Source organism: Limulus polyphemus, unplaced genomic scaffold (assembly GCF_000517525.1).
Source record: "Limulus polyphemus unplaced genomic scaffold, Limulus_polyphemus-2.1.2 Scaffold861, whole genome shotgun sequence".
Taxonomy (NCBI): domain Eukaryota; kingdom Metazoa; phylum Arthropoda; class Merostomata; order Xiphosura; family Limulidae; genus Limulus; species Limulus polyphemus.
The window spans coordinates 225,534-238,151 of NW_013666471.1; the positions used below are offsets into that span (position 1 = coordinate 225,534).

The 12,618-nt window shown below is 34.1% G+C and overlaps 1 protein-coding gene across 1 annotated transcript in view; it reads right to left on the reverse strand.

Moving 5' to 3' along the window:
* Nucleotides 1–200: 200 nt before the first annotated feature.
* Nucleotides 201–12,618, reverse strand: part of LOC106460911 — a 19,484-nt gene continuing 7,066 nt past the window's right edge. Inside the window, exons 3-5 of the mRNA XM_013920667.2 lie at nucleotides 10,239–10,598; nucleotides 4,152–4,781; nucleotides 201–1,486 (exon numbers count right to left, since the gene is read on the reverse strand). Of these exons, the coding sequence (XP_013776121.1) occupies nucleotides 1,069–1,486; nucleotides 4,152–4,781; nucleotides 10,239–10,598 (1,408 nt within the window). The 3' untranslated portion in view covers nucleotides 201–1,068. The remainder of the gene's footprint in view (nucleotides 1,487–4,151; nucleotides 4,782–10,238; nucleotides 10,599–12,618) is intronic.

Consider the following 12,618-nt stretch of genomic DNA (forward strand, 5'->3'; position numbering starts at 1 on the left):
TCGAATTTCACAAACTTAAGCTATTTTTATCTATTGCGTCAGGACTATATATTACTATAAATGAGACTAATAGTTTCAATAACTGATTCAACTAAGTCACTTTTATTTGTATTTTTCATTACAAAATATTTACACGTAATGCTTACGTGACTGACTACAGGTCATAAATAACTACACAGTAAAAACATGCAAGTTTCTATTCACATATCCCTAAAAAATTGATTACATAAATAACGTATTTGTGAATGCAACTCAAATGAATAAATATTTGAATCGTATAAAATAATGTGAAAGATCGTGGCGGCGTCACCTCATTACACATTTCTAGAATTGGTTTCCATGACAAATTTTGTGAACCAATAAGAAAAGAGTAGGAACGATAAGTTTGCACAATAAGCGTTGTTTTTCCGTGGAAAATAAAAGAAGTTGAAAAGTTATACCATAAAAAATTTCAGATCATAATGAAACAGTTCATTTGATCATCAAAAATACTGGATTCAATATCCGCCAACCAACAGTAAGAAAACTAGTAATTCGTAAAAAACCTAAATTAATTTGATAATCACAAATAGTGGATACACTATCCGCCAACCAACAGTAAGAAAACTAGTAATTCGTAAAGAAACCTAAATTAATTTGATAATCACAAATACTGGATACACTATCCGCCAACCAACAGTAAGAAAGCTAGTAATTCCTAAAGGAACTAAGTTCATTTGAACATCAAAAATACTGGATTCAATATCCGCCAACCAACAGTAAGAAAACGAGTAATTCATAAAGAAACCAAAGTTCATTTGATCATCAAAAATACTGGATTCAGTATCCGCCAGCCAACAGTAAGAAAACTAATAGTTCGTTAATGTATGATCATGTGAAGTAAACGAGTATAATAATATTAGATAATTACTGAAATATAACATTGAAGCAACTGACTACGCGATCGTTGAAAAAAAGAGATTACAGTTTTAACTTCAACTCCGTGTACAGTTGCTCCTTTTTTGTATCGTTTTTTTCTTTGCCAACAATAACAGTGGTCAACAAATAACTCAAAGATATTTGGAATGTTTACTTGCGTGTGAACAATGCTCTTCCTTCAGGTTTCCAACACTTGCATGAGCCGTTCACTAGGAACCAGTCGTAATACATACGAACAATGTAACAGCCTATTTCGTCGTAACTGTCACAGTTCTCAGTATCAGGGAGACCATTAGGAAAAGTTGACAGTTTCGTGTTACTCTGATAATAGTTCGGATAATGATTTGAATGAACTTCGGGTTCTCCAACACGACGACGTAAGTATTGTTGGAAGTTGGTGAAATCCTCGACAGGTGGCACGCCGTCTTTATAGGTGTTACTAGATCCTGGAGTAGTGGGAGTAGATGTGGGAAAATAGATGTTAGGATAGAAAATCTCTGCTACTAAAAGACTCACCCACCGAGGACTTTCATGGCATACTCCATCCGTAAAATCACAATGAGACCGCCTGAAAGATAAGATTTTTCACTTTAAAGATCTATTTCTATAACGTCAAAACAGTTAACTAGCTTTTGAAAATCCAATTCATTTCCATATCAAGGTCCAGATTTCTATACACTCTCAAATAACTACATGTCGCTAACAATATTTTGGAGATGTTAGCTAACTGAAAGTTGTACAAAGATTTATACATTAGGCCTTAATTTCATTTATTTTAAGCTATAATAATGCACGGTACCAGATAATCTAATAAGCTTTTGACAGTTCTATTAGTCATGTTTCAAAGATGTACACAATTTACTTTTCGCTGAATAAATTTCGACAGATAACTTTAAGCTTTAATCTGGAGGTTACAATTGTTAAAAATTAAATGTACAATGTTATGTACAGCACTCGAATTGTAAAATAAATAAATAAAAAAGGGAATTCCTGAAATCTAATCACAGATGCATATTCTCACAATCAGACACTTGAAAAAGTTAGTTTTTTTTTCTGTTATGAAAGGGAACAGCATATTCCTCAGTTCCTCATGAAGCACAAATCGTTTCCAACAGTTGCTACTACTTACAATTATGGGCCCGGCATGGCCGGGTGGATAAGGCGCTCGACTCGCAATCTGAGGGTCGCGGGTTCGAATCCCCGTTCCACCAAACATGCTCGCCCTTTCAGCCGTGGGGGCGTTATAATGTGATGGTTAATCCCACTATTCGTTGGTAAAAGAGTAGCCCAAGAGTTGGCGGTGGGTGGTGATGACTAGTTGCCTTCCCTCTAGTCTTACACTGCTAAATTAGGGACGGCTAGCGCAGATAGCCCTCCTGTAGCTTTGCGCGAAATTCAAAAGCAAAGCAAACTTACAATTATTAATATCGTTTTTGTAATTATTTTTACTTTCTGAACTTTAATGTTAGATCAAACTTCACTTGATCAGTGGACGTAGTTAAACACGTATTATATTGTTATGTATTCCTGCGCGTACATTTCGTATTTCCAAGTGATATTAATCATCAATTTTTTTAAATTTCTCATAAAGGTTTGATTTGATTGTTATGAATTTCGCGCAAAGCTACACGAGGGCTATCTACACTAACTGTCCTTAATTTAGCAATGAAAGACCAGAAGGAAAGCAGCTAGTCATCACCTCCCACCGCCAACTATTGGGTTACTCTTTTACAATGGTGGGATTGACCGTCACATTATAACGCCAGAGATTCGAACCCGCGACCATCAGACTGCGAGTCGAGCGCCCTGGCCATGCCAGGCCTTCTTATAAAGAAATAGTATTTAAAACTTTCACATCAAACCTAAGTGGTGACTGTTCATTAATTACAAACCTATATGCATTATATTTGTTTGTTTTGAAGCTAAGCACAAAGCTACACATAGGACTAACTGTGCTCTGCAAACCACAGGATCGATATCCGGTTTCTAGCGTTGTAACTTCGCAAACATACCGCTGTGTCACTGGAGAGCATATGCATTGTAATTTATTACACTTTTTTTTATCAGGGCTGATGATCACCTGAACCAGCTTATCTCACCTGTTTCACACCAACTGTAAATATTATAATAGCTACAACTATTCACCGTAAAATGTGTTTTAAATTCGGGTAATTGTGTTCATTACAATTTTTAGAATGTCCACTGTACATTATGATCATTACAAAATAAGCCCCCCAGTGGCATAGCGGTATATCTGTGGACTTACAACGCTAGAATCCAGGTTTCGATACTCGTGGTGGGCTGAGCACAGATAGTCCTTTGTGTAGCTTTATGCTTAACTACAAACAAACAAACTTATTAAATAAAACAGAATGGATCATAAAATCTACACTGGTTAGCTTACCCCTACTTTCAAACATTTGTTAGTTCATTTGCAAATGAATAAAGTATTTAACTTATCGAAAATGAGTAAAAAAGAACGTATCAAGTGTAGTTAAGAAGTTAGCACACAGGATCACATACAAAAGTTGTAATGATTTTCAAACGAGACCCAAAAAACGTATCAAATTACACGTCATATGTGTGTGAAAATGTTTACCAAAAACACTAGGAAATTGATATAATCATGCAAGCCATCACATTCTTGAGTGTCTTAAATAACGCAGGCCTGTGAATTTAAACTTCATAATTGTTTTGGATTTAATAACGAATTTTCCATAATTCAGCTAACAGATTTCGAATATTCATTTTTTTTTCTATCACGTAAAGATTTTTTACAAATCTGGAAGAAAAAAACTCTTACTCAGATCAAATTATTATTTCGTTTAACACAATAAACATTTTATTATTATGTTTGTTAACAAAAATACAAACAAACTGAAGAAAAGGGAATAACAATGATGTCAAACGAATATGCATCCTCATTCATCCTGATTTTTTGTGTGTGAAATCTATGTCTTTTAGTCTCAAAACTACGTGTTGGGATATTTTATATATTGCGTTATGACGTTTTGTGTAAAATCTGTACGCGATAGAGAAAAATTTATATCATTCTCGGATTCAGCGTACAGGAGTTACAGTGGAACATGTAAAAATTTCAAAGATAATAAAACCATCGCAGGCCTGTGTAATAAGATATAATTTCCAAAGTATCTTTCGTCATAGGATAAAAACTTAAAAGACTTGAACATTGCACCTCATTCTCCCTCTTAGGTTGAAGAATTGATACTTACACACACTTAGTCTGTTGGACGGTCTGAGTGAAGTATCCTTCTTGCGGGATTTGTACAACGTACTTCCAAACACCTTTGTAGTTCCGAGCAAAAGTTGGAGTGACATACTCCTCAATCGATGGACACGGCGTTGGCGGAAGCTCTTCTGACAGATTGTTCAACGGTGGGTGACTCTCAGACTGACTGGACCCGCTGTTGGTTGAAGGAGTGCCCCGTCTGTTTGGAAGGATGTTAGATAGATAATCTAATGGGGAGTTTCCGCTTCTAATAAGATCGAGTATTAAAGAAAGAGCAGTGGGAACATGGCTACCAACTCCAATCACACCATTATTCGATGATGACTGACCACTGGCACCCGTTAAAATAGATAACATCTGTAATAAAGGGGAACGATCTTTTGATGAATTATCTTCATAACTGGGTTTTTCAGGTTTAGAAGATGAACTCGATTCTTCCTGAAGTGCATTTATAATTGTGGGCAAAAGGGATAAAAGAGCTGTAGAAGAACTTTGGCTTGGTTCGTTGACAGAATTCTGTACATCAGAGTTTGATGGTTGATTTAAAAAGCCTGATGATTCTGCTTGATTTTGGAAGTAGAGACTCGTCATGGTACTTATCAAGGAGCACAGTCTAGAAAATTGAAAGAAAATATTAAAAGTAAGAGGATGAAAAAATCCTGATAAAATAATATTTTAAAATCAAGCACACCATTCTATGACACATATTTCAATTGTATTATAAGCTAATTTTGAGAGAAATATTTATAAACCATAAAATTGTGTTGATAGGCTAATATTCTGAAAGTCAAGTCAGGGTTTAATACTATTGGAAGTTTTAGTCTGTTAATTCAAACATAACAATATATTATACATTTTATACGTAGAATCACACCGATTCTTCGGGTGTTATGTAAGGCGAAAACTGATACATTGAATGATTTATATTTCAATTGACTTCGGATTTGGAAACGATAGTATGTTCTATTATTTAGTTTATTAAAGGGCCTGTTCACGATCTATGTATGGTAACAACTGACATATTCATCACTTGACTCTTAGCTATTCCTATTGCCTGTGACTGCGAAGATTCAAAGTCGCGATTCTTTTGTTGCAATTCCGTTGAAGTTTGGTGATTTTAAAGTCCAGATGAAATTTTAAAAATTGACTTACTCTTAAGAAGGTGTTTTAGAAGACTTTCTGAAGAGAATTTCTTATATTCCCAACTATAAAAGTATGTAAGGTATGATATTTTAGCATTAAAAAAAGGATATTTGTAATGTTGAACTGCACTGGCAAAACACGAAAAAACATGATTCCAGCAAGTAAAAACAGGCTAATACAGTCGTAAGCCAGAAGTAATTAAGAAAGTTAAACAGCTTGTCATCAGAAGTCATTCATTACAGCTAACGTAAAAACTTCTATTTGAACTGCTAACATGATAGCTCACAGAGATTTGGGTCCACATAAGCGAAATGAGAATCATATTTATATTGTTGCGTCAGCAGAGGTCACGTGACTAGTATCACGCCACGTCCTTCTCGAACATTCACGTCCCTTCCTTAAATCTTAGGATCCTTCTAGATATAGTGTAGTCTTGTATATATAAGACGGTCACAAAGTGACGGCAGCAATGTGTGTAACTGAACTGAGTATTGTTGAGTCGAGCACGTGAAACGTTCGTTGAGAATTATAGCGTTTGTTATAGCGCGACTGTTGAAATTAAGTGTATCGCAAAGTTATATTCAGAAAGAATAAACCAGTTTTATTTAAGAAAGGACTTCTATCGGTAAAGTTTCTTCGGAAATAATTTTTACGGAAAATTAACGAACGAACGGAGACGTAACAATATACTTCTCTAAAACACATAGACTAATTGTTGAAAGCTGTACAAGAAGTACTTGGTATATTACCAGCGAAATGTTATTGTCATGTTGTACGAAGTGTATATAAATGTCTGGGTAATTTATTATCACTCTGCCAGTAATACAATATTTGAAAACGGCATAGACCATGGAAAATATTTCCCAAGGAACTTACGGCGGCTGCAAGTTACAGCTATAATGGCAAGCGAAACATGTAAACTCTGTATACTATCAGAATAATGTTGCTGACACAACTATACCTCGAAGAATACCATCTTTGTACGGCCTTGATGCCAGTAATTTCTTTACCATCGAGACTAAACATCCGGCCACAAGTTAACATACAAGAACAAACGGAGATATGTGATATACTACATAGAGAGCTAACCAGAGGACATTGTACATTTATTGCGATAAAAAAGAAATGAAATTTTAGTTCCTAAATTTTAGAAAGCGGCAAAGTTAGACCGATGAGAAAAGATGTATGATCATTGAATTGGGACAATTATTTAAACAGCTATGTCAAACAGATTTGTAAAATATTTTTTAAAAGCTAAGTAAAGACATAAAAGAGAAAATCAGAGATAAACGTCATAAGTTTAAGAAGCTTAAATTGACAGACAGGACAGAAGATATCCAGATCTATAGGAAGACTTGGGATTTGGTTAAAAAGTAAATTAGGAAATCCAGGGGGGCTTAAGAGTAACAGCTGGCTCACAATGTCAAAGCCACATGCAAAGATCTTTGAAGTGTGCTAAAATTAAGCAAAATGTTAGAATTGAAATTGGATCTTTAAAGGTCGGTAACTGCGAGGTTACTGTTGAAAACTATGAGATGGCTGTTCTAAATGTTTTTTCTCTGATGTTTTTACAAGAGAAGACGTTAGCAATATTCCTGACATTGAGCATTCTACAGGAAATATTGGAATCGACGAGAATCATGTGGGTGTTAATCCTTTGGTGATAAGTAGGAAGATTGAGAGATTAAAAGTAGATAAAGCACCATATGGCCAAGCAAAAATTTTCCTAGGATTTTAAAATAGGTAAAAATTCAGATATATTAGCATCTCTCCTTCATTTTTGATATTTTAATAGAGAGTGGGCAGATGTCTGAGGATTGTGAAATTGCCTACAATTTTCTTGTTTTCGGTTATAAGAGTTGCATTAGAAACTATAGGTCAGTTAATCATATTTCTGTAGTGAAATTCTAGAGAATCTGATAAAAGAAGCTTTACAAAATAATCTAGTGAAATATGATATTTTAAATGAAGTCTAACATAAATTTGCCAAAGGGAAATCTTGTTTTATCAATCTGTTATCTTTTTTGAGGATGTTACTTGTTATTTGGACAATGGAAATTATGTAGATTTGATTAATTTAGATTTTCAAAAGATATACAATAAGGTAGCATGCAAAAAATTAGCTGAGAAAACCACATCGGTAGAAGGTGAAGAAAGACTAGTTAATTGGAATGTAGAAATGTTGGATGTGAGAAAGGAAAATATTATTCCTAATGGAGTCCAGTAAAACGGATCCCTTGTTACTAGTGAAGTATCTTACGGATCAAAGCTTGTGTCTTTACTCTTTCTTAATTACATAAGTTATATTGGTAGGGACATAATTAGCACAGTTTACTGATAATGTTAAACGTTTGTGTATTTCTAGCTGTATTGAGAAAATTAACATATTATACAATGGCTTGGGTTAATTGGTAGATTAGACAAATGATTCGCAAATAGTGACAGATTAGAGGAAAGGCAGCTAGTCAACACCACCTACTGCCAACTCTTGGGTTATTCTAATGGAATATTGATATTGAACTTCACATTATAACGTTTCCACGGCTGAAATCATGAGCATATGTGGTAAAGGAATTCGAACCCGCGATCCTCAGACAGCGAGTTGAGTGCCCTAACCACCAACCAATGCCAAGCCCCTGTAAAAAGGGAGATTATTATATTTAAAATCAGTTGGAAACATAGATTAATTATTCAGCACGAAATGTTTTGTTTTTCTTAAAGCCTCAGGAAAATGTTTATAAATTCAACAAACACATATTTGAGCATACACTTTCTTGTCCTATTCTGTAAAGGAAATGCAGTCCCTCGACGGGGGTAGGGGGATGTGAGTAGAACACTCCGGAAGAATGTGTTTGTGGTAACACTTCTCTTTGCACATAGTAGGAGTTTGCAATGTCAACTACAATGAAAATAACTGTCTATAACCCTGTCTTATAAACACATTTTCTGTTGTAAGACAATATTTAACACGGACCGTTGTAAGTTTCGATGAAAGGAGAATGTTTTAACGTCAATGTAAATGAAGATTTATGCCAAGAAAACCATTTGTGCACTACCAGTAATGTGGTCGCGTAAATCAGTTTTTTTTTTGTAAATGATTTATGATTTCATCATAAGCTACCTCCTCTATATTTGTCTTAACACCACGCCACTGCCAACAGACACAAGTCAGTGGCCAAGGTTTATTTAAAAGGGGATAAAGAGAAAGAAAAATAATAATAAAGTTCCAACAAAACATTGATGGAATATGGAATGAAAAGGCTTTACTATCTACAGTGGCATTTTTTGTTGTGTTTAGTAACCATTACATTGTTATGTATATATATGTAATATTGGTCGCCGCTTTTAACGAATATTTTACATTTTCAGTTTGTAGTTACTCATACTTAGTAAATTCAACAGCCTATCATACAGAAACAAGATTGCATAAATTTGACTCTTTTATATATTTTTAAATGATCTCTCCTAAACACGGACGTAACTACAAAAGATATCCCCCTGGCATAAAAAGTAATTGGGCTCCCTACATTTAGTTCCCTATAATTGTAGTTACGATTCTAGTTGATTCACCCCACCCGCAATTGCGGGGGCATACTTACGTCACTTGTCCTAGATACACTTACTCATTCTCTATCTAACATTAAAAAATTTAATGTGCTTTCCATAAAGTAACTTCCAGCTTTTGAGACTTGTGGGTCGTAAAATTATAAGCAGAGCCGAATTAACTAAAAGACAGATTAGGCAGTTGTCTAGGAGCCTCGAGTGTCAAAGGTCCCGCACCAACTATATTTTTTAATTTAAATTTTATATGCTACGTGACGTCTGCTCTACTTGTCTTTAGACTAATCGAAGTTAATGTTTTCAATAACCTTCTCAGGTATCTTTTTAGCTGGAAACTGTAGTAATTTAAAATAATGACACTTAATGAATAGTTGTTTTGATGGGCAAATTTACAAGGAGGGCTTGTAGAGAAAAGAGGGAGTTCAAAGAACTGAAATTGCCTATAGGCCCATTGCAGTCTTAAACCGACCCTGCATACAAGTAATAAAAAAATCATTATTATAAGAATATTATTTTTGACGTAAGTGGTCAATTTAGAAAAACACAGACCACTTTTTATTCACTGACATGTGTAATAATGAGGGATAATTGGTGCATTAGTACCAGAAATGGCGATGAGAATAGGTTAGGCTGAAAATAATCTGAAGGTTAACGACCGGCCACATATATTCTGAAGGGAAGGAGGATAGAAAATGGATTTTCTTTTAAAAGTAATCTAACACATATTCATGCAAATTAATATTAATGTTTCCATATTGCCATTCTATTTATTTATGCACTAATGATACTAGAGGAAACTCCAAATTTCCACAACAGGAAATTTAATTCTATCGAAAACATTCTTTCAATCTGGAAAAGTTCCAGATAAGAATTTTGGTTTCAAATAAACCTTTATAATTCCATGTAACTTGAGTGCATTTTCATCATCGAAACTATAGAAAGTTAAAAAAAACACGATAAAGATGATTTTTCAAGTGATATAAAAGATGACAGTATCTCTCAAATTATACATAATATTTAATGATAAAGAAATGTTTGTCGCGACTATAGTTTCATTAAAAACATATGCTTGATTTAAGCTATATTTCTAAATTTAAAGTTTCTCAATATTTGACTTTCCTACTTTGACTTCTAAACGGTAAGAGTGAACAATAACAACAGTATTGTTTGTTTCTAATTAAGCACAAAGCTACACAATTGGCTATCTGTGCTTTGCCCACAACGGGTATCGAAGCCCGGTTTCTAGTCCGCAAACATACCGCTGTGCCACTGGGGGACAATAATAACAGTAAAGAGACTGTATATGTATTTGATATAAATAGCCCATTTAATTTCAGCTTTTAACATGCTGTGATCTGATACTTACAGTCCAGAACCTTGAGGGCATAGTTCACGGCTGGTAACAGTTGAATTTGTTAAAGACTGGGTGTGATTATAAACGTCTTTTTGTTTCATCAAGTTGACCGTAGTTTCGGTTTGGTTAGACTTTTCTGTACTGGTTACCTCATTCTTGACTTGTATTGGTGCTTTGTATGGTTTGGCTCCAGGATCAGAAAAGCGTTTCTTCCGACGGAATAAAGAAGTTTGGTGAAGATCAAACCCTCCTGGCTCTCGATAGGAAATGGGCGCTCCAACGAACCTTGCCACTTTTGGTATTTTTGGATCTTGTTTCAGAAATGGCAACGCAGCTGACAAAAACTTCAGCGTCTTGGTTTTAATCAGATCACTGTCATAAATGCAAATATTAATTATTGAAATATCCTCCGTGAATACAAAATAAAGAAAAATGACAAACTTCAGATAGTACCCTATAGTATGGATTAAGTACCATTATGTTAAGCTAATTACTTAAAAAGAAATAAAGTTGAGATATTTGAAAATGAAAGAATGGGTATATACTAGTTTATTTGAAAACAAATGTTCGTAAGAGAGCTATTCATTCTAAAAATAAGATTAATACAAAATATTGTTCATAAAACCGTGAAAACAATTCTTAATCATTAACAAACAATTATAACTAATTTCAAACATGTATATACAAAAGCTAAATGAATTTCAATTTATTTGTTCATTTGTTTTTAAGCGCAAACTAAACAATGGGCTATTTGCACTGCGCCCACCGCAAATATCACATTCATATTTTAGCGTTATAAACCTTCAAGCGAACCGCCAAGCCACTGGCGGGGGGGGGGGGTATTTTAATAAAAATGGGTTTATATTAGGCTTATAATGTTTTTATTCAAATACTTTATAATTGTGTTGAATTATTTATCATCCGCTTTAAAAAGAAGGACTCTTAAAGATTTTGATTTGCCAAAAGCTGTATAACAGAACCTCACATATTACAAATATATTAGTGTATGTTACAAACAATTTAAAGTGTGTAAATAAATCCGTTGAATATTTGCACGAATTTCTTCCTTACCTTTTCAAATATTTCCCTTCCCCTGTTTGACCTTTACTGGGCACTGTGATCGTGAAATGTATTAACCTTTCCAACTTCCGGGTACGTGATAATGAAATGTATTAACCTTCCCACTTCCGGGTACATGTTTTGAACACTTGAAATCGTTAGGCAATTTTACTTAACAGAAAGAAACGAAATCAAGGGCAAATGACTATACTGTATAAACAGTCTGTTTATATCCTCTACTTACTATTACAGGCGGAACAATTGCCCAAGGTGCAATCGAACATCATACAAGTTTTATACAATGTTAATAATGATAAACTAAAATGGTAAAATAAGGGTTGGAAGAGATAACAAAATAATAATAACTTAGCAAATTATTTATTTCTAGGTTTGATATGATGTATTGGGCAAGCTTTCAGTTCGTTTCTTGGAACTGTCTTCATAATAAGAACTAGTTTAAAAAAAAATTACTGCAGTGAATACGCGAGAAGAACATGGTTACAAAATGATATATCAAAGTTGAGTGAGCAATTCATTGAATAATTATTGATTCAAAAACACGATAACGACAAGTTTTGCAGCAGGAAAGTTCTAAATTTAATAATTACAACGTTTCGATCCATAGTATCGAGTCATCATAAGGTAAGAGTTATATTCATAAAGGTAGTTTTTTAAAGTAATTTTTTTAACTGATGATGAACCGATACTATGGGTCGAAACGTTGTAATTATTAGACTTAGAACTTGCCTGCTGTAGAAGCTGCTGTTAAAATAATACATCGTATCTCATTACAACAATAGTGAAACACAGTATAATATGCGTATATGCATATACACAGAACTGCAACAATTAGGGTATATATATAATTTTCCACAACAATATTGTATAGTTGCAGAGATTATTCGGGTTTGAAGAGTTAAAGACTTGCCAATACCCACTGAAGGTGAAGAAAAAAATCTGACTGCTATTATTATCATTAGTTAATTTACATTATGAATTTAAAAGATAAAATATACTAGTTTTGTGTTAGGACTTTAGGAAAGGTCCCAGTGACGCTACGAATTTAAATACAGGGACTAGTCCTTAACGCTCTTCGTAGGCTCAACAGTCGGGGAGACGTGTAAAACCCTTCAGTTTTTTAGGTACACTTTATGCCCCCCTTTTTTTTCAAAATTCACGTACCTGTGTCGATATTTGTATTAATATATATATATTATGATAATAAAACTTAAAATGTAAGTGTTTTATTGAGGACCGAATTTCCTATAAAAAAAGATCAAAACTTCATAAAAATCTGTCTCCTCAGTTTGGTTTGGAATTTCGCGCAAAGCTA